This window comes from Etheostoma cragini, chromosome 23 (assembly GCF_013103735.1).
Source record: "Etheostoma cragini isolate CJK2018 chromosome 23, CSU_Ecrag_1.0, whole genome shotgun sequence".
Taxonomy (NCBI): Eukaryota; Metazoa; Chordata; class Actinopteri; order Perciformes; family Percidae; genus Etheostoma; species Etheostoma cragini.
The window spans coordinates 15,165,719-15,187,106 of NC_048429.1; the positions used below are offsets into that span (position 1 = coordinate 15,165,719).

The window sequence follows — 21,388 nt, forward strand, 5'->3', positions numbered from 1 at the left end:
ACTACATGCTTTTCTGAGTGTGAATGTTGTATTATGAACATTTCAGTTCTTTAAATAGCTATTACATAATCTGCTTTGTGAGATCAATTTTCTACTTTAAGCACATGTTCCTGATTGTTCATTGTTTGTTGATACAAAGTACTGTAATTACTCTAAAAAATAAACTAGATTCAATAATGTATACTTTACTTTATAGTTTTATTATACAGGAGATTAGATGTTTTTCTTAAAGGTCACCTGTGGTACTTTTGGTTAAGCCATTTTTCATTTAAACCCACCCAATGTTTTATTGTTGTGGCGATCATAATAAAGAGAAGAAGCTGCACTGAACTGACCAATGAGGATGAGAGGAGCTGTAGAATAACATCAGGTTTGGCCAATAGGATCGCCGGAGAAAATGTGTTTATACCAGCCCTCTTTCCCGTACAAGGCGACTGTTTTGGTGAGTTGAGATAAGTTAATTCAAATATTTATGGGTTTTAAAGCGTTCCATTTAGAACGTAGTTATACCAATTGAATGATATACTCCTGAACCTGGCACACGAGTAATAATGTGAAACTGACAACGTTTAATTTTTGGCCTAAATGTAGTTTCGCTGCTCTCTCCGTGAAGCTTCATTGTTGACGAGTTGTTTTGTTGCAACTACATTTGCGCAATAGAATGGCTCGTCCATTTTAATGTATTTAGCCATGTTTTCACACCACGAAACTCTTAAATGTCCTTTATGTGTCCGGTAAAACATAGCCGCTAAAGCTTTTTGTCGTTTTCGTCGACATAACTTCAGCTAAACGGCACTTTTGTTTCGTGACAACAAAATAGCATTCAGTGTTGCTTCGTCCGAAGTTTATCGACGTGCAGAAAACGTTGCTACAAACAGAATCGATTAACACTCGATAATGTCATAATGGCCCGTGTATTCTGGCAAGTTAATGTCGTGCTTTCTTCTTCTTCTTCTTTTGAACTAATTACATAAAATGTATTATCGATGCCCTTCTCTGAATGAATGGGCTCGCATGTGCGCATGCGTGCAGGATCTAAAGTTTATAAACAATAAATGAGTCACATGACAAGAATATTGTGAAGTATAACACGCTCTTATGTTGACATATTGGAAATGGAATATTTCTACATATTTTTTACAGTTATATCTATAATCCGTTAAAGTGAACTGGCAAATAGGCAGGAGCTTTGAGAATGTGTCTAAACATAGGCTATTATTATGTAACTAGCCCAGTGTTACCCTTTATAACCCCACCATTTATAGCCTATACATTGAGAGGATTGGGTTTCTGTGTGTGCGTGTGTGTGTACGTTTGTTTGTGTTTGTGTGTGTGTGTTTGACCTATGGGTGTCTGATGTATGGCTACTGTTGAGACAAATGCTGGTAAGGTCTACCTTTGAGTTATATTTCCTACCTACAATACATTACCTATATGCTTTAATTTGGTGAATTTGAGTGTTGGCTATAGAGTAGGTACAGTTTTAAACTGTCTGCATGTTTCAGTGGCTGTGTGGACATCATGGTTTGAGAGGCGGTGACCCCAGCCATGCCTTCCAGTGAACCCAAACATCACAACATGCGGCATTCTGAGCCTGAGGGTGAACACAAAGGTACGACACAGCAGTGGACTGCAGTGTGAACTTGCATCGGTACTGTATAATTACTGACCCAACTCTTAAAAGGGTACTCCAGTGATTTAGTATTTCACTCCATACAGTTGTGGACCTTACAAGAGACAGATTCAAAGGAATGGTAAAAATCAAAGCAGCAGAAGCCAAGATATCCTGACTTTTAATCCCTAGTATGAGGCTAGATTTTTGTTTCTAACAGGCATTCCGTTAAAACGTGTAGTTTCCGAGCCCAGGGCGTAATACCTTTGTGACATCATAAGGAGTTTTTATTTTTATTTTGGAAAGCTTGTCCAGAGCTACAGGAGACATATTGGGCCTAAAGGTTTAAGAAGAGAGCTTGTGACCCGGAGGTCGCCTGTTCAATCCCCAGACCGACAGGATAAAATCTGGGTGGGGAAAGTGAGAGAGGAGTGCTTGTCCCTCCCTCGTCACCACCACCGAGGTGTCGTTGAGCAAGGCTCTTAACCCCAACCGGTCCAGTGGAGCTGCTCAGTGGCAGCAGATCAGACTGTGGCTGTGCTGGGCAGCTTCCAGGTATGAATGTGGAACTGTGTGAGTGTGATCAGGGCGTTCCTGTAAAGAGAGGCTGCCTCTCAGTAAACCTTCCATGAATAAATAATGGTTCAAAAAATAAGCGTTGGGAGCTTTAGTTTGAGTGGCAGCAGATCAGACTGTAGTCGTACTGAGCAGCTTCCAGGTATGAATGTGGAACTGTGTGAACGTGACAGGCTGTTTGTTGTATTTGTTCTCAAATCGATAAATAAAGGTTAACCCTTGTGTTGTATTCCCATCAAAATGAAAAGCTACACTTTTAGTTGATGCTTGTTCTCGATGTTTTTAACTTTTTCTTACGTTTTTGTCCCTTCTTTCAACACTTTTTTCAATTTTTTTGCACTTTTTTTGACATTTTCAACACTACGTAACTAACTTATAAAATGTAGTTTTACACTTATATTGGAATTTATGGTCAATAAACCTAATTTTTAGGAAATTATACCTAAAGTTGAGTAACAAAAGCAAAAATTGGGAATTATTTAGACTAAAATTAAAGAAATGGACGTTGATGGATAATCGCAGACTGGAATATGTCAACTTTTACTCAACACCATTTCAAAACCATTTCAGTTTTTTCTCTCCGAATGCTATAAAATTGAATAAGACACCCCAAAATGAATGAAAGTAGAGATTTGTACTTGCCAAAGAGCAATGTGTGAAATCAATCATGTTATTTTGTGTAGTTAAAAAGAACACCGATATGGGAAAACGGGTCAATTTGACCTGAAGACAACATGAGGGTAAAGGTTACACACAGCTGAGTAAACAGAACTTTCCTTATCACTACCAACCAACTGCCAGGCTTATCGTGAAATTGCCAAAGCTGTTGTTTGTTTGCATACTAATATATAATAATAGACAATGTGTTAAAAATGATATTAAATTATTCAGGAAAATGTATTAATCTAGCACATCTGATACCCAAAGACCACCCATGTTGCTTTACAGATCACACAGAATAAATAAAAAAAAAGAAACAAAAGACACAAGAAAATGGCCACCCAATAAAAACATAGAAAACTAGAACTGCAAGCAGTTATGGCCAGCTGAGTCCGTGGAAGACTGACCCAAAGGGGGACAGCGGCGAGGCAAACGACGGTGTAAATTGCTAAGTGGGAGCTGAGAAAATGAATTCAAAGTAATCGTACCAAGCTGATTCTTTAACGTAGATTTTACAGTAATCGATTTTTTAATCAGTCTTTTATTGGATTTGCATTAAGTTTAGAAAGTTGTTTCTTTATTCAATTATTTCTGTCTGTACTACAATGCTTTGCAATTCCACTCAGTTAATCCCTATGTGGACCTAATTTATAGCTAACAAATGGACACTTTAATCCATGATCTTTAAAGAAACACATCCTGTGAAACCAAGTGGGCTCCCTCCGCTGTGATCTCGTGTCGTGTGTCTGGTCTTACCTTCAGCAGTGATGATGGACGCTGATCTAGACCAATCCCTGCTCTGCTGTGAGGAACGCCTCCCCTCCTCCCCCGGCTTCCCCCCCAGTGACAGTTCCATGGAATACGGTACATGGGATGAATAGCTTCCAGCTTGTTTGATTTGTTATTATTCACTGCTGCTACTCATATTCAAACTACTTATTTATGTTCGTGCTGTATTTATGTTAATACTATTCTTTATTTATGTTCACACTGCACTACAATAGAATTTGTCAATAGTTTTAGAAACAATCTTTTTAACCTAATCTTACTTTACGTATCTTCAGTCTTTTTAGTTTTTACTGTAGCAATGGTACTTTATCAGGGTTTCTAACAAAGTCTAACATATCAATATTTTAGGCCTTACAGTCTTAAATTTGCAGTTCTATTGTGTTCTAGGTCTTAAATCATGTTAAACATGATTTTTTATTATTATTATTATTATTCCGTGGTGTTCTAGTTTTTTTTCTTCCGCTAGTCCAAATATAATTTTGCTGCATTAGGACTACTAATGACCCCAATATGCAACTTATATCGCATTCTGATTGTACCACAGACATAAAACTTATTTTATTCTTCCGCTATGGGGAAGAGCAGGTTTAGGGATACTTTGCTTGATGAAAAATTTAATTCATAATGCTCTTTAAAAGTCTTGAATTTGACTTGGTGAAACCCGCAGGAACCTTATTGTCTCGCTCGTTTCTTACTCTTTTTTTTTTTTACTTTGAATTTGACTGAGCAACTGCAACTAAAAAATTGAGAGGATCAATGAAGTATTCTGATTCTCAAAGTGTTTGGTTTCTCCTCCTAGATGACCTCCCAGACTTGCAGCAGGTTCAGGAGGAGGCGGAGCCAACAGCCCCACCCGTCTACCAAGTGGAGGTGGGTGTGTCCCACCAGGAGCGACGTGCGCACCCCCAGCCTCCTGACACACACTGGCTGACTCAGCTGGCTCACATCGCTACTGGGCCTCAGAGCCCACTGCTGCAAGACTCTCCTCACAGCAGGTACCTGTGCTTCCTTCTGAAATATGAATATAAGAAATTATATATGGTTGCAATGTGTCTCCTCAACCATGTTACATATGTAAATAAACACAAATAACCTGAAACAAGTCTTTAAAATGTTGCTTTTCTAAATTCAGTTAACTGTCTAAATATGTGTTCTGTACATTTAAAAAAAATCCTTTTATACAATTCTATTTCAAGATGTAGTTTTAAATCCTGCCTTTTAGTGATAGGAATATCATTCTGGTGAATTTATATTTTTGATTTAAAATGTCAAATCTAAAAACTTTGACTCTAAAATAAATATCAAAATCCGGCTTAAAACGTGTAATTTGTATGTTATTGTGGAATGTAAACTATTCCTCAGATTGTAAAAAAGAAAACTGAGGAAATGACCTCGGTTAGCTACAACCTAGCTTTGAAGCCTTTAGCCTGAATATTACAAGAATCCCCTTCTTCTAGATCTGCCAGATTACACCGGCCCTACCAACTGATGGCCACCTGCGTCATCCTGTCCTACAGGATTTACTACAGGTCTTTAGATTATCTGTGCTACGCACTCACAACCTTCATTCCACTGACAAGGCTGTGTCATTTTCAGCTCTTCTTCGGTCTGCCACTCCAGCGCTAGCAGCAATCTACATTCCTACTCTCGGCCTCCTCCCCCGCACCCCAGCAGCACCCTGTCGGCCCCCGCAGGTCACGGCAGGGAGCGTCGGCGCACCAGGGTAGAGCTCATGTTCATGCTTCACGGCCATTAATGTGAACACAGCATCTGGAGAACAAAAAAAATGATCTTTTATTATGTTTTAACCATAGACTGTAAAAAATAATGAATGAAACCTCTGAACCAGCAGTGTAACTTCCAGCAAGGGGGGGGGGAGGGGACTCCACTGGTTGCAAAAAGGAGTCTGATTGTATGGAAGTCTATGGTACAACCCATAGACTTCTCACTTAATTCAAACTCAATAAACATTTTGATAACGAGTTTATGTCCTTAATCGCTACTTTCTAGTCTTCTTCAATACAGTATGATGTTCATTTTGTAAAATATGGTCCCATTTATTTTAAAATAAACAAAGCTGGGGATGCTTTAGGGGCTTGGCTACAGGCCAACCTGTCAATCATAACAGAGGCTTAGCTATGCTAACCAGACCTAAACTTGTTTTTGTGTGTTGTCTTTGTGTCTTAAACTTTGACCCTCTTTGCTTTTTTACTTCCAGTCATCGAAGTTGATTGGAACATTTTGGTTGCCTAAAAGTGTTTAGTGAAGTGTTTGTTAGCACCAACTATGCTATCTTTCTTTAGCTGGTAAGTTAAGGGAAAGTCTCCCAATTTTGGGTTTACTGCCGTACATTCAGATGAATTGCGGCAGTATCTGGACGTCCTGGTACTGTACCCAATGACTCGCTTCACCCAGCTGACAATCTGCAACACTTTTCCCTCCTTGGCATTTAGCCTAGCACAGTGCCATAGAAACAATAGACAACACTGGTTTAGCCGCGCTAACCTCCCCTGCTGCAACCTTTCGTCCAAAATTCACCACATCCGGTAATAAAAAACAAAAACAAGCTGGCGACGGACAAATTGCCAAACTCTAGGCTTCAAAACTGCGGTCCACAAACCAACGACTGTTGCTACATCCACTATATTTACAGTCTATGGTTTTAACTTACTAAAACTGACTCCTCTCCAGCCATGTGCCTGAAAGAAAGCTGTGTATCAATAATGAGCTGCTGCTGTGTTTGTACAAACCCACATTTCGTGGCTTATGGGTAGCTGCTAAATCCCGACACGTGCCTGACAATGCGTCATGTTTCCACAGAGGAGCAGCGACTGTGGTTCTGCAGTGTCAACCAGATCCTCTCTGTCTGACGACGAAGACATGGGCTGGAGCTTCTCCTGTCCACCCACTGTCTGGCACTGCTTTCTCAAAGGTAGAATCCCTTTTGCCGTCACCTCACACTGGGTGATTGCTTTGTTTTTCCCCTCTGTTGGGAAGACATACACGTGAGATTATTGTTTAAATCTCAGAACAGCGATTCTCTGTCATCAGGCACTCGTCTGCGTTTCCACCGCGGCTCTAATGTGGAGTGGCAGGACGTCGAGGAACTGGACTCTGCCCAGGAAGACTCTGGTGATGAGGAACAACCAAGATCTCTGAAGGTGCATTATGCAAGAAGCTTGGGCCTACGCTTAGGAGCTCACGGTGCACTTTTTAAATTTGGTGTCCATCTTAGTGCGTTGTGTCCGGCCTGCTCTCAATGGTGTTGTGTATTTAACAATAGCAGCAGAAGCAATCTGTATCATTTAAGTGGAAGAAAACAGGAATACAGTAATTGTACATGATGAGTAAACACACTGCTTGCTCTTATGCAGAGTTATGGCTCTGAGGGTCTGCGGCTGGTGGAGCATTCAGAGATCGTGTTGTCTGGTCAGGCTGTCCTACAGCTGACCTTTGACCCCGGGGCATTCGAACATGCCCCCATGACCGCCCGGTGCCAACTCGATCACCCCTTCTACGTCAAAAACAAAGGTGGGAGTGATAGAGAAAACATGACAACCGCTGAAAACAACATTTCAATTTAATTACACTCTTACTTACTTACTTACTTTCTCTTAGGGTGGACGTCATTTCACCCAAGCTTGACCGTGGTGCGTTATGGGATACCGTGCTATGAAATGGAGGTGGGAGATGTGTGCCTTCCTCCAGGACACAGAGATGCCAAACACACCGACGACTCACTGGTCTTTGACACATTCAAGAGGTGAAATAGGCACCCCTTCTACACCTGAAGCAGCAAAAGGCCGATCAGCAGATCAGTTATTGTGTGTGAAATGCTTCTTTTTAAAACATTTTTTATATCCCTATCTTTCTCAGTTATGATTTCACTCCTCTGGACTCCTCTGCGGTGTACGTGTTGAGCAGTATGGCGAGACGGCGGCGCACCTCGCAGTCCAGCGGAGGAGCTGTGTCTCCAGATAGAGACACATTACAAGGTACTAGAATTCAAATACTTAAATACTCCACTGTGTTAATAAGCAGAAACATAGGCCAAAGGCAGAAATTAGTTTGCAAAAAACAAACACGCTTTACAAAAAAGAGCAAGGTTGAGGATACATTTTATATAGTATATACTAGACATAAAAATAAAAAAGCTAACTTGTTGATTGTGGATCCGTCTAAAACCTGCAGACACGCCGAGTCCCGGACACTCCCGCTCTCCTCGTCAAAAGCCAACCAAAAGCCAGCAAGCCAGCACAGCAGGAAGTAATAATGCCACGCCCAATAGGTGCAAGCGGCCAATGAACGCCTTCATGCTGTTTGCCAAGAAGTTCAGGGTGGAGTACACACAGATGTACCCAGGCAAGGACAACAGGTAGGTGTGCTCTGTGTCTACATGTGTGTTGTGAAGCCGTGATGCATTTAAATGTTTATTGCAAAGTAACGTGGTGTGTGTGTGTGTGTCAGAGCAATCAGCGTCCTCCTTGGGGAGCAGTGGAAGAAAATGCGAAGTGAGGAGCGGCGGACGTTCACCATAGAGGCCAAAGCCCTTGCAGATGAACAGAAAAGACTCAACCCAGACTGCTGGAAACGCAGACGAACTAACTCTGTAAGGAAACGGACATGGACACACACACACACACACACACACACACACACACACACACACACACACACACACACACACACACACACACACACACACACACACACACATTGTACTGCTGTCTAATTTCTCCTCTGTGTCCAACAGGGTTGTCAGGGAAATTAAGGATGCAGACAAGAGGAGAGAACAACACAGCTTGTAGGAGTATGCATGCACGCACGCACGCACACACCCACACACACACGTACACACACACAAACGACAAAGAACAGAGAGCATGACCTAATACAGTGAGTCAATATTATCTCTTGTTAACAACATACCTTTCACAGTGAGGATTTGATTAATTTTTTTTAAAGATTCTTACAAAGAGTAAAAGAGCAACAGTGTGTTTTTTTGACATTTTGAGCGGTCACTTCCCTCTGTATTGTTGTTAACAGGTAATTTAATATTTTAAAGTGGTATAAATCATTTTCTGCTTGTAGTCATTATGACAAGTTATGAATCATTATATTTTAATGCTACAGAGCACCGTAGGGTCTATCTAGCAAGGACATTTTTTCCAAACAAAATTACAAACAGGTCAACTAGGTTTTTTTAGGACTGGAGTTCCTTTCTCCACAAGTGATTTTACAGAAATGTGACAATTCAAAAAGGGATTCTGGTCCTTTTCAGTTTCTCATCATGAGCTTGAAACCGGTGGAAGTTGTGGTGCTGTAGCAGTTTAGGTAAACTAGAGACTGAGGCTATTTTACCAAAATTATATACAGTATAAAGTATTTTCTTGCCTGTAATACTTGCATTTGCACTCAGTGTATTGCACCAGACAACATATTTTAACTTTGCTTTTGTGTTATTTATCATGTAATATTTAGTTATTCAGCAAATGTACAACATCAATTCTCAAATAGTGGCCTTGGGGTTTTTATTTACCTCAGCTTAAGAGAGAATCAGAATCGTAACTTCTCCAATTCATAACTATGTTTTTAACCATGTATTTAAGTTAAAAGGTTATAAACATAAACAGGGCAGAATCCCTTCACTTCTTTGGAAGGCTTTTATTTTGAAAAAAGAAAACGCCAGTTGCTTGAGAAAGTGACAGCCAATGTAAGATAGTAAATAGCAATAGCATTTTTTTGTCACCGTGTCCTTTTTTTGTTTTATGGCTTTTATTTGAGAATTTAGGGTTATTAATATGTATTGTCACAAAGGACAACAACTGATATGTCAAATATGACAGATGACAGAATATTGTCATTATAGCACGGGGAGCAGATGACACCAAGATTTGATCTGGATTTCTCAGCTGAAGTGTCCTTGATGCCAACGTCTTTATGTGCCATAATACTTATTTCTTAGCTATGTATTTTTTTATTTTATCAAAGTACAGTGTGTTTGTGTATAATCTGTGACATTAATACACGGGAGGCTTGATTGAGCCTCAGGTTTCTAAAGAAAGATGGCTTCCACTGGCTTTCACAAAGAGTGAAATGGGACATAATCTGTTTGTTTCCCTGAAAAAATCATATTCAGCAAAAGCAGAAGACCCATGGGTGATGGGGTGTTGCTCGGGCTCTATTTACCCCCAATGAGTTGTTATGGCTTTGCTTTATGTCAAAAATAAGAAAAGATTATAAAACCATTTTTAGCCTCCGTAGTAGGCCGTTAGTGTGAACACTGAAGAAGGCATTGGAAAGTTGATATGGTCAACAGATGTTGCAAACAGTGAACTCATTGCCATAGTCATTTGATATTATCAGAAAAAACATAAGATTTTTGTGTTTTGAATTAGGATATTGGTGGACTTGCACACTGGAATAATTTTGCCATTCATTTCTCGGTGATGAAGGTCTAGATAAATGTTTGCCAATTGATCCTCACGCAGATTGAGTTTAAAACTAAGAGTACTGTTTTATGGTCTGGGAGAAAAACATCTCAGAGCCCCTTAAAATGTACTTATGGTACAATGAGACATGAGGGTGAAAATTGGTATTGGATTAAAATTTTAACCCTTAAAACGAAGCCTACGTGATCATGGCTGCCATCTGCTGTGTCCAGACCCCCTTTATATTTGAACTAAAGGTCTGGCTAGGCAAGACATCTGTCAGCAAGATAATAAAAATCATACCCCAAATGGAAAGCCAACCTTGAGACATCATAAAAAAGGGAAGTTCTATCCATGCACAGTGTAATGTGTAGGCAGGATGGGGATCTTTTCAGGGTTGAAATGATCGGCAGTTTTACAGAAAGTAAAAATAAAAAATTATATTCCACCCGGGGTGGGCACCCGTATTCTCACTGCATACCGAGGTTTATTCTTAATGCACTATATACACTTTATCTTATGTGACTGCTACAATATAATGTGTCATGACAAATAATAAGATTACATAGAAATATATATTTTTGGTTCCGACTTAATCTTTGTTAACCTTTCATGGTCTTTACTATCATGTAATGTACAGGTTTGATCAGGGGAGACAATGCAATACAATGTAATATAAGATAAATAAAAGCATGGTACATCTGTAATCCTGTTTCTTCCGTGTATTTATGTGTTGAGACAGTTTAAGAGAATGAAGGTAAAAAAAAGAAAGTTTGGTCTAAACAAGAACATTTTATTTTTTCCCCTCCTGGAAAAAGAAAGAAGTTTAAAATCATAAACAAGTTTGGAAACAAATCTTAAATCGTGTCGCTTCAACCTGTTGCTATTTACATACTGCACCAGTTTATGGCTGGAGATGAAGGTATAGACATTAAGCTGCTACTTTAATCGTAAAGATAAAAAGAGATAACATTCCATTAAAACTATGAACATAATCAATATATCCAGGCTAAATTGATCAAATCCACACAGTTATACTGTATATTTGTAAATGACTAGAAAATCACTTCTTTTATATAGTAAAATAGAAAATATATAGAGATACATTATAAACATACATCATTTGGCCTTATGATGTATTTTGGGATATTTACACAAAGAGTTCCGACATTAGGGTTAGACCTGGTTTGAATCGCTGTCTGGCTCAGTAACAGCAGCCTCTATGATTTGTGCCATTTTGCTTCCCCACATGAGCTTAACAAATGGTACGGAGTGGACGCAAAACAGGCCCAGATAGAAGCGGCAGCATTGTTTGAAAGGGATTGAGAGGTTGATTGTTCACAATGTAAACAGCCGGACTCCCTCATTGTGAAAACAGTCATAGCTAGTGGCATAGGGACGCACAGGAAGTCTCAGCTTCTGAATTTCATTTTCAGTCTGTGCTGTCAAAAGTTTAACAGAATATCAGTACGTATAGTTTCTTTCCACTGATTTGTCTCGACACTAAATGTTTGCAAAAATATGGCAACTGTCTCCGATTCTAATAATTGCTAGTTCATTACTTATCAGGTTCACAGGGACTGTCTGTGATGATACTCAAAAAGATAGATTTTGTATGGATTGCATCTTTTACAAAACATCCAATGGCATGTTTCCCCACTCCGCAAGAGAAAAACAAAATCACAGCTCATTATTTTGGCATATTAGTCACACAGTTTTGTATCAAAGCAGGTTTAAAGTACATTAACATGAATTACAAAAGGCACGGGCAACCAGAGACCATGGAGCCAGTGGCAACAAGACATGAACAGAGAAATTCAACAGCAGTTGATTAAGTGTCACTAGTGAGGCCTTAGGAGATTTTGGTTATTCAGAATATTCCTCTTATTAAGGATACGTGGTAGTTTGAGCCCCAAAATCTGCTGGTTAATGTGTAGGGAAACAAAAGTTTAGGAGAATGCATAATTTCCCTTTTTTAACATTGAAGTCATCTTGTTCTACTATCATCTAATATATAAAGTTTGATTTGCCAGTTTGCTAATTTCAATTTTTATTCATATTTATTTCTGTCTTTTAGCAAAAGGCAAAGAGACCACTAAACAAAGAAATACATGTTAATGAAAGACTAAAATAGACAAGTTAAGAATTTTAAGGTAGGTCTGTTGTTGGAATTAAACAGATGACTCCTTTCATCATTAAGAAAAATTATTTCCAATGAAAAGAGAAATTCATTTTAGGTAGAAATTCTTTGTGATTTTTTTTCTTCACATTTGTTCATTTCAAATTCACTTCAAAAGGTGTTTGGCCTCTCCTCTCTGCAGCTTCAGGCTCCATGCTGACCAGCAACAGATACACAGTTGGAAAGTTTGTTGGTTCTTGTTGGAAAGGCAGTGAAGCTTTTTTGGTACAACTTTCTAATGATGAACCTCTTACAAAGAAATTGTAACTAATTGCTTTAGTAATGGTCAATTAATCATTTGCTTTTTTTATAGATAAGTTATTGGGTTGGCAAAAATCCCATTGGCTTGTGTTTGTCCTTTCTACTCAGCAAAAATGCAGTTATATACAGTACCAGCCCAAATTGAAACATTTTGACAAACGTTTGACTGGTACTATACATCTTAGTAATTCATTAAAGTTATAATATGTAGGAGGTATTGCGTACCCCTTAATTCTACCAGGCGTGTCTGCGCAAGACGCTCTGCTTCTGAGATGCTCCCCGTGTGGTATACATGGCGAGCGATGGAACAAAACCACGGCCTGCGTGCCTGGTGGAATCCAGGCTTTACCGTTTCTAAACAGCGTTCACAGTTGGCCGCTCCTCCCCGGCTAAATGAGCCAGAGAGAGAGAGCAGTGGTGGTTGAGCTAGAGAGTGAATGAAGAGAGGGAGCGTCGCACAGCAGTGAATCGTAGAAATAAAAACGTTTTCTGATTGTTTAACAGCGTATATTTTCCAAAGCACAAATAAACACACCGGTACGTCCGCGAGAGATTCAGTGTGAATGCAGAGCTTCATCTGTGATCAAGCGGCGGTATTGGATATGAGAACTGGCTGCACATCCTCTATGATTATTGGCAGTGGGGTTACCCACCCACGTGGGGTTCAAAGGCTTTTTGCTGACACCCATAAACGTCCCGCACTCAGCAAAATGAGAAGGAAAGAGAGAATCAAAATACCACGACGCACTTCCATTGATGATGATGGAAAAGGACTATTTTTTTATTCCTCTATATCTATCTAATCAGTTTTTCTTTAAATACTTCATAATATACCCTTATTAAATGCTCATTTTGTTCTCACTGTCTAATAAGCCAATAAGAACATAGTTATAATTTGACTAAATGGATTTCGGTCCTTATTGTCCAAAGCTCTGTTCCAAAAAGAACTATTTGACCAGTCAAAGGGAGTTTAACAACCTGGCAACACAAACATTGTTTGAAATACTTATAACTGATCTAAGAAGCATGAGTACATTATGTATTCACCAATTATAACTAAAATGAAATCCTTTATAAGCAGTGCCTTATTGGAAAGTGGTACCTTTGCCCTTTTAAAGGATGAGTCACATCATGGCCGGATGGTCACTGGGTCTGACATGAGGGTTAAACATCAGGAATAAGCTCTGTGTCTGGTGGATGCTGCAGCTCAGGCTGCTGTGCATACTAACGCTGACAGTGTGACACAGTAAGTAAAGGTCATCACTTTTAATGATCTGTCTAAACCTGCCACGTGCTCAGCGGACCCAGCTGTGAACCACAGAAACAGAAATTATGGTGTTTACCCTCTCATCTCATGTCAGACTAAACCTCAGTCACCAAAGCACTCAGTCTGTGTGTGTGTGTGTGTGTGTGGGTGTGTAATACATATTTTTGTGTATGTGGCATGTTTGTGTGTTGTTTGTGCCTGTGTCTACATGAGTGACTCCAGGCTCTCAGCGATGTTTGTCTGTCCCAGTGGTACGGATCCATTGGTTTCTGGACTCTGCAGGGCTCTCTGGTCTTCCTGGCTGCTCACCACACTCAGCACAGCTCGATACAGATACTGGTACTGCTCCTGTGGGGGCAGACAACAGCTTCAAGACTGAACCATCTGTTATTACAATAAAACACCAGCACCAAAATACCAGCTCCTTCTTTCTACAGTCTTAAGAATGTCATTGGTAAATGGCTGAGGTGATAAATGGAAGCATTACTGTATGAGTATTTTGTGTGTACTTACTAAATCATTGAAAACACCAGGCCTCATGAGGTTGGTCATCCGTGCCACCTGGTAGACGTCTACAGCTCCCTCCTCCTCTAGCTGACTGGACAGGGTGGTTAGGGCACAGAACAGCCCTGATGTAGCACCGCCCAGCCTACGCACACACACACACACACACACACACAAATACGGATTTGTAAAGAATGAACACACAGATTTACCATCACAAAGGAAGAATAAAGTGAGGGATCCTGTCTATGGTGTACTCACGGATCGTGTATGATTGTGGGTCTGTCTGAATGTCTGCTGTGCTCTCTGACTGTGCTGACCAGATCAAAACAGTTCCTAATGGGACTGTCTGGGTTGGGCCAGCAGGCGGCGCTGTACTGACGCACCTCCAACACATAATTGTTCTACATCAAGGTGGAAAAAAACAGAAGGAGGGAGTGAGATGTATGAGACTTTATACATGTATATGTACAGTAAAACACAGTAAACTGAGTGTGTTACCTCTGGAGTGTCCACTGTAAAGTCCTGCACCAAAAGTCTCTCGTCATTGGACAGACACATATGCTCCTCCCCCAAGTACGACACAGTGAAACCCTCAAAGCTCATTGGCTGGTCTTTACTGGGCCAGTAAACACAAGACTCCCCCTGTTCACTCTGACATAAACAGGAAAACAAGTAAGAGTGTGTGTTGTTGTATACAGTTATTGTTACTGTAATGTGTGTCTGTGTGAGAGCGATACCTGAGAGTGTGTGTCTGGCAGACAGACAACAGTGTGTGTGCCGTGTTCCCAGATCATTCTCCAGAAATCTGCCACCGTGCTGCTCAGAGGAGTCTGGCTCACTATGAACTCCTTACTATGGTGATGTCCCTGTGAAAACAACAGCACCATAAAAAACCCTACAGCAATAGTTTTGATGATGTCTTAAAAAACTGCAAAAGTGCCCTTTAATTAAACGGTATGACCCAATCCTGTTGTCTTACCATGACGTAGGAGGCGTTGATGTACCCAGTGGAGTTGGACTCAGCAGCGGTCAGACACACTCGTGATCTTTCCACTATAGAGAAACACAGAGACAAGAGTTGATATGGTGGCGCATCTCAGTCTACCACTGACTTAAGGGTGCAACCAGGTGTCTTTTTTTAACAGGCTGGGGATGAAATGGTAAACCTTCCGCAGCCCTACCTGTGGGTCAATAAACTAGCCGTGCTTACCAGGCATCAGAGCTCTGGCTCTGTTCCTCTCAGCGTTGCCGTCTCTCAGGGCGGTGCTGTAGTCTGCGTGCTTGGCCTGACGCTGACTGATCAACTGAAACGCAACAAATACAATTACAAAAGTTAACATGTACGTACACTTGTGTGATAATAATATGACCATAGTGTTGGTTAAATGCCTAAAAAAGCGAAACAGGCTATACCTTAAACTGTTTGTCCATGCGCGTCCTGCCTAACGCCCCAGGGGTTAGAAGGTCAGACACATAAGTGTGGAGGAGGTCAGAGGTCACCGAGGTGCCACGGCTCAAGATGGCCTCCACCAGAGTGTCATGGATGAACACGTACTGCTCCTACAGGACAAACAAAGAGACAGTATGTTTTCAGTAAGGATTGACTGGACGGACATCTAGAACACCACAGAGTGAGTGTGTGTGTGTGTGTGTGTGTGTGTGTGTGTGTGTGAGTCTGTGTGTGGGGGTGTGTGGGGGTGTGTGGGGGTGTGTGTGTCTGTGTTTGGGTTTGTATACCTCCGTCTGAACCAGGAAGTTCCTCTGCGTTCGGACATGTTTCAGGAAACCAAGAACGTTCACCGTACCCTGATCCTGGATCTGCTGCAGCATGCTGTCTATCACTATGTAGGTTCCGGTCCTTCCAACACCGGCACTGTAACCCACATCACATGTAAAATACATAGGTTCAGTATATGGCCTATAAGAAATAGTAGCTCCCTTCAAAATTAAAGAGGAATCTTTCACACTCTCCCTCACACACACACACACAGTTTACCTGCAGTGTACAAGTACGGGTCCCATCTCCTGTGTCCGCGCCCGGGAGGATCTTCTGATGAAGGACAGGACAGGCAGAGTGTATTCTGGGACGCCCATGTCTGGCCACTGGGTGTAGTGGTAATGGAGGACGGTGTGTTCAACTCTCCTCTGAGAAACCTGGAGAACCAGAGAGAGTGTAGTTACAAAGCAAGTGCTTTTAAAATTTGACGAGACCGTGTTGGAACCGGATACCAAACTATCTGACTAGACTGTTAGACAGAGAGAGAGAGGGTGTGTGTGTGTGTGTGTGTGTGTGTGTGAGGCATACCTTATTTGTGGTATCTCTGACAGTGAATGTCCGCAGTGTGTAGTAAGCGAGTGTCTTGCTGCTTTTCAGGGTCACCTGGTATGGGCCGTATTCTTCCTGGTTCTCCTCTGGCCAGTACTGGTCACATTTAGTCTGTACAAAGTGGACAAAGATGCTGGCATCCCCTCACCTTTATGGAGCGGTTTATCATCTTTCAGCTCATTGTCTAGGTTTTACAGCCAGAAACTATACTGTTTTGATTGATTCTCACCACTCTCACCAGCAAAAATTTCAGCAGGCAGATGATTTCAGTTAAAGTGCTCTGATAAACCCACTGTAAAATACCTGTCCAGCACCAAAAGGTCCAAAGACAAAGCTATTAACCAGCTGGTGAAAATAGTGAATAGATAGATATTTCCCTCAGGAGTTGATGGAGACCAAACACGGCTACAAGAGAATCAATATTGGACTTACAGTTGTCAATTGATACAGACAAGATTCCAAATAAATGCTAGAGTAATTATCTCTGCTGGATGTGTAAAAAAACTACTGTTTGCTAACATGTTCAACTTTACAGGTTGTTCCGCAGCCTTGAAGTGACCAAAGAATCTGTTAATACTTATTTAATACCTATAGATCAGCTAAATAAAAATATATTTTGAATATCAGCTCAAACTGTTTCCAAACCCGCCTAATATACTATATATATCCATTTTAAACATTACTTAAAGCTCCATAATCCAACTTGTTGAGTTGATTCTTAGAAAAAAGAAAACATAGGTTTCATCTAATATGTTTTTCTAAAACAGACACTTCCTGTCAGCTTAATGCAAACAACAGATCAGAAAGCACTGACTCGAGACAACACTTTAAGAAACAGTTCAGTATTGTAACATTAAGTTAGAAGGCATCAAAATTAAATTGACATGTTACCATACAACAAAGTACTCAAACTTGATGATCCAAAGGAATATGAATGCTCAAATTGCCAGATGTGTTTGTATTGATCAGACGTAATTAAAGTAAAGCCGGTGTTGTGTGTCTGACTGGTGGCTGAAGCAGTGGCAGAGTGACCTCCTACCCGTCCTTTTTCCTTGAGGTTGGTGATCATGACAATAACTCCAACATTCTGCTGCCAGATCATCCTCCAGAAGTCCTCCCGGCCCGCTCGGAGAGGCCCCTGAGCCGCGATGTACGCCCTCGTTCGCTCATAACCCTGCGGAGTAAAACCGGTGTGGTCAAAGAAACAAAGCTTCTCAGAAGAAGCAAAATGTACAGCACATTTCTAACAATGGTGGAAAAGACCAACCTGTATGAGAATCGCTTTCTGGTTTTGAATCGACTCGGACTACTTTGTTGTGGCAGTCTGCCTATTAGCAAGCAAGGCTGACATGAACATACTTACATCTACAAAGTTAGCGTTGATGTAGTCTCCACATTTCCCATCTCTGTCCAAACTGTTGGACAGTTTGACCCGACTGTGGTCATCTGTGGAGAGGAAAAGGTGAATCAGTTAATCACCACTGCTGCCTTTTACAATGAGACATAAATACGTTGAACAACAATCATATTGAACAGGGACGCACAGGCCAGAATGTTTATGTATCTGTTCTTGCTTTTGTTGTCCGGGTGATTGGAGCTGTCTGCAGCGATGCCGATCTCCACTGTGCACGCCTGCACTTCCTGAGAAACAATAGAAATCACAAATTGGACTTAGGTTAGTCGCCCAGGGGAAGCTAAAAAAGCTAACAAGCACAATGAGCACTGGAGTCAAACGAGTGAACATGCAATGTGGCTGTTTTTCGTCTGGACAAATAGTGTTTTGTTATGTTTTTTTGTTTTTTTGATTCTATGCCTGTCTATAGCGGTCTATAGTAGACATTGCAATACAATAGTCAAGTGTCCACAGTAAAAACAAAACAACACGGAAAAAGGCCCTTGTAAATGAACTAGAATTAAGAAGATCTGTGTATGGAGGACAACATAAGAATTGTGTGAGAGTAATACCTATGCTCAGGCTTTATAAACAGGAGAAAAGCCATGATTCAGTATCTACATAAGAGACTGATACTACAAAAAAAGACAAGCAGTTGCAGAGTTGGTGGAATTTTCATTTTCTATTTCATTATTATACATTATCATGAATATCATGCAGATTAACAAAATAAGTAAAATGCCATCTCAGTTTGAAAATATGTCTGTAAATGGGCTTCCAATTCTGACTGCAATCCGAAAAAGCAGATTACAGCAGCAGAGAGAAAGCTCTGCCTCAGACAATCCTTAATAACTCAAACTCCTATTTGGACAATCGACTATATGTAATGAAAGGAAAAGAAAACCACACCTCTGCAACTGGGGAGGGGTGATACTGTAAGTGCCTTACCTCATAGGATTCTTTGACAATCTAATGGAGGGTGGTGAGGATGCAGAAAGCAGGACGATGGTGGTGGAGGGGGTGAAAGGAGTGTGGGTGGGGGGGAAGACAAAATGACAGACAGACAGACAGACAGACAGACAGGGAGTCAGTGCAGGTACAGGAATATGGGGTTCAGATACACACAGAGAGGCGGTGTGCCATGTGGGAATTGCGCTGATTATCCCAACTGAGCTTTTAGCTTTCAACCGTGTTAGCCATGGCTTTTTATTCTACACTGTAAACATATTACTGTAAGGCATAATTTGGATTGTGCTAAATACCTGAAAAGCTTGTGTGTATTTAAAAATATTGCCTCTGGTTTTCGACTGATTTAAAATGTAGGTTTGTTACAGTAGCTATAGAAAAGGCAGCGACACTGGACCAAAATGGGGGTAAGCACACTCACAATTACACGGGAGAAGTAAACTTCAATGAATCTGTGTGTGTGTGTTACTCAGGAGGTTCATGCTAGGAAACAGGTGACAAACGTCATGCAGATGTACGGTATCTATTCAAACTCATCCACAAACTCTACTGAAATACATATAAAGTACTACAGTATGCTTTCCCTTTCCTTTCATTGAGTTATCTTTTTTTGTGCATGCTATAGGTTTAACAAAGTGAGAAAGCCCAAAGTCCCCCCCCCCCCCCCCCCCCCCCCCCCCAAGGGACTTACCATCTCCAACAGAAAACACTGTTCACACACACTGCTCCAAACACATCTATTGTAGTCCAGCCTTTACTTCTGTGACAAACCGCGTCACTTTCTAACACACGTTATAAAGCTCGCCTAGCTGCTAGCATGGCACCCCCTCATTCTCTGCTTCTGACTGGCTAGTTACCTAGCTACTGCCACTCCCAACAAAGATTGAAGAGATAGTGTTTTTTGGACATTAAACCATGTAAACCTATTCTGATATAACCTCTAAATATAATTATGAACCTGAAATGAGCATAATATGAGCACTTTAATACAAGTCAATACTCCACCCAAGACATTTCTAAAACACTGTGTCAACTTCAGTAGAAGCTGAGATTACAATTTTATAGCCTGAAAGCTTGTGACAGGAAGATGTTTTTTAACTTAAACCTGCATATCAAATTTAAAGCTGTGTGTTCAGTTCGACGTGTTTGCATATTTGAATTTGTAGTCTGGGACCAAGTAGCACTGCCATGGTCAGTTCCAAACCGTTGCAGCATACTGCTGCCAATACACATTATCACCATGCAGAATGATATTTCCCTATAGATCCCTACATGATGTTAATAGGGATGGAGGAGCATTAAGGAGTTGTGACAGATGAGGCACTGTCTACCTACGCACATCAACTAGAACTAAGAAATCCCTTTATTTTATGCTGGTTAATCTTTTGTCTCCCAACTTTCTATCCATCAACTATTTTTTTCCAAAAGTATCTTGAGGCTGTTTGTAAGACATTTTTGTTGAACTCTAATCCCTTAAGATTGAACATTCCACACACCTCAAACTCCTTGGAGAAAGTGTTGGTGGTGTGCAGCTCCATGACATGCTTCACAAACTGTTTCACCGACAGCGGCTCGTGACCGTCTGCAACAAAACCAAAGTGTGCTTAGCGTTGCGGCTCAGCGATGTTTGATGATCACAATGATAACGTTGTAATAAAATCCTTTCTGTGTGTGTGTGTGTTACCTGTGGCCAGCAGCAGGGGTGTAGATGGAGCTGATATGACTTTAGGTGACGCACTGTCATCTGGGTAGAAATTAGCCACCTGGAAACAGTTTCTGTAATACAAATGGATCAGAATCAAAGTCAAGTACACGGGAAACGTAAAGCTGACGCCAGCCCGTGTCCATGGGGCCAAGGAGTCACCCATAGAAATGTTGAGCTCAGTATCTGTAAACCTTTAAAGCCTTTTGGAGTGAACATTTGGTTAAGAGATGGGGCCTGGATACGGGAGTGTTTTTTTTTTAAGTAGGATGTTTTTGTGTTTCTCTTTCGGTGACTCCATTTTACTGTTAGCATTGCTGTCACTCATATTGAGAATGGCTGTGTTTCTTGTTTGTTACATAGTATGGAAACAAATGTCAATAAAAGACACTTGTGTGTGTGTGTGTGTGTACCTCCAATAGACCAGTATGCCCACCAGCACCAGCAGACAGAGGATGGTGAGAGTGGAGACGACAGCCAGAGGAACAACTGTCCTCTTCTCCCTCTCCAGACCTGCGACCAGCCCGACCCAAGATTCGTGGCTGCTGTTGCTTCCCTCTGAGGGAGAGGAGGGGCAGAGGAAGAAGGGCCGGGAGGGTGAAAGACCGAAACAGAGAAAGTGATAGCGAGTGGGAGTGTCACCAAGCACAGATGATAGAGGGAAACAAGACACAAAAATCATGACAATTTTAGTTTCAAGTTAGTTTATATATCAAGGA

General features: G+C 41.0%; 2 protein-coding genes across 7 annotated transcripts in view; one reads left to right on the forward strand and one right to left on the reverse strand.

Annotated features, from left to right (window-relative positions):
- The first annotated feature begins 328 nt into the window (after nt 1-328).
- On the forward strand, nt 329-14,454 carry LOC117938639 (HMG box-containing protein 1-like). Of its 3 annotated transcripts, XM_034863386.1 has the most exons (14): nt 329-442; nt 1,506-1,612; nt 3,611-3,712; nt 4,437-4,632; nt 5,234-5,360; nt 6,458-6,569; nt 6,689-6,798; nt 7,012-7,168; nt 7,256-7,400; nt 7,514-7,632; nt 7,829-8,012; nt 8,105-8,246; nt 8,391-8,449; nt 14,433-14,454. In XM_034863386.1, exons 2-13 carry the CDS (start codon nt 1,549-1,551, stop codon nt 8,406-8,408), a joined length of 1,476 nt encoding a protein of 491 aa, XP_034719277.1. In that variant the 5' UTR covers nt 329-442; nt 1,506-1,548; the 3' UTR covers nt 8,409-8,449; nt 14,433-14,454. The 3 variants fall into 3 exon arrangements, 2 of the variants coding, with proteins under 2 accessions (XP_034719277.1, XP_034719276.1); XR_004655452.1 differs by lacking the exons at nt 329-442; nt 14,433-14,454 and adding an exon at nt 8,628-10,512 and having other exon boundaries at nt 8,391-8,588; XM_034863385.1 differs by lacking the exons at nt 329-442; nt 14,433-14,454 and having other exon boundaries at nt 8,391-10,512.
- The window catches only part of LOC117938623 (receptor-type tyrosine-protein phosphatase zeta-like), a 77,928-nt gene continuing 67,404 nt past the window's right edge, over nt 10,865-21,388 (reverse strand). For 2 of the 4 annotated variants that reach the window (XM_034863344.1, XM_034863342.1), the window contains 18 exons: nt 21,083-21,227; nt 20,652-20,743; nt 20,464-20,549; nt 18,950-18,970; nt 18,153-18,249; nt 17,972-18,054; nt 17,648-17,782; nt 16,588-16,719; nt 16,279-16,436; nt 16,020-16,155; nt 15,696-15,842; nt 15,493-15,586; nt 15,262-15,335; nt 15,020-15,148; nt 14,781-14,933; nt 14,541-14,683; nt 14,289-14,424; nt 10,865-14,123 (listed from right to left, as the gene is read on the reverse strand). In XM_034863344.1, the coding sequence (XP_034719235.1) occupies nt 13,980-14,123; nt 14,289-14,424; nt 14,541-14,683; nt 14,781-14,933; nt 15,020-15,148; nt 15,262-15,335; nt 15,493-15,586; nt 15,696-15,842; nt 16,020-16,155; nt 16,279-16,436; nt 16,588-16,719; nt 17,648-17,782; nt 17,972-18,054; nt 18,153-18,249; nt 18,950-18,970; nt 20,464-20,549; nt 20,652-20,743; nt 21,083-21,227 (2,105 nt within the window). In that variant the 3' untranslated portion in view covers nt 10,865-13,979. The remainder of the gene's footprint in view (nt 14,124-14,288; nt 14,425-14,540; nt 14,684-14,780; nt 14,934-15,019; nt 15,149-15,261; nt 15,336-15,492; nt 15,587-15,695; nt 15,843-16,019; nt 16,156-16,278; nt 16,437-16,587; nt 16,720-17,647; nt 17,783-17,971; nt 18,055-18,152; nt 18,250-18,949; nt 18,971-20,463; nt 20,550-20,651; nt 20,744-21,082; nt 21,228-21,388) is intronic. The other 2 variants (XR_004655450.1, XM_034863343.1) reach the window with 2 other exon arrangements.

Coding starts and splice junctions, on each gene's coding strand:
- LOC117938639 (XM_034863386.1), top strand. CDS start 1,549: ATGCCTTCCAGTGAACCCAAACATCACAACATGCGGCATTCTGAGCCT. Junction 5,361..6,457: donor GGGAGCGTCGGCGCACCAGG/GTAGAGCTCATG, acceptor ATGTTTCCACAG/AGGAGCAGCGACTGTGGTTC. Junction 7,633..7,828: donor AGATAGAGACACATTACAAG/GTACTAGAATTC, acceptor TAAAACCTGCAG/ACACGCCGAGTCCCGGACAC.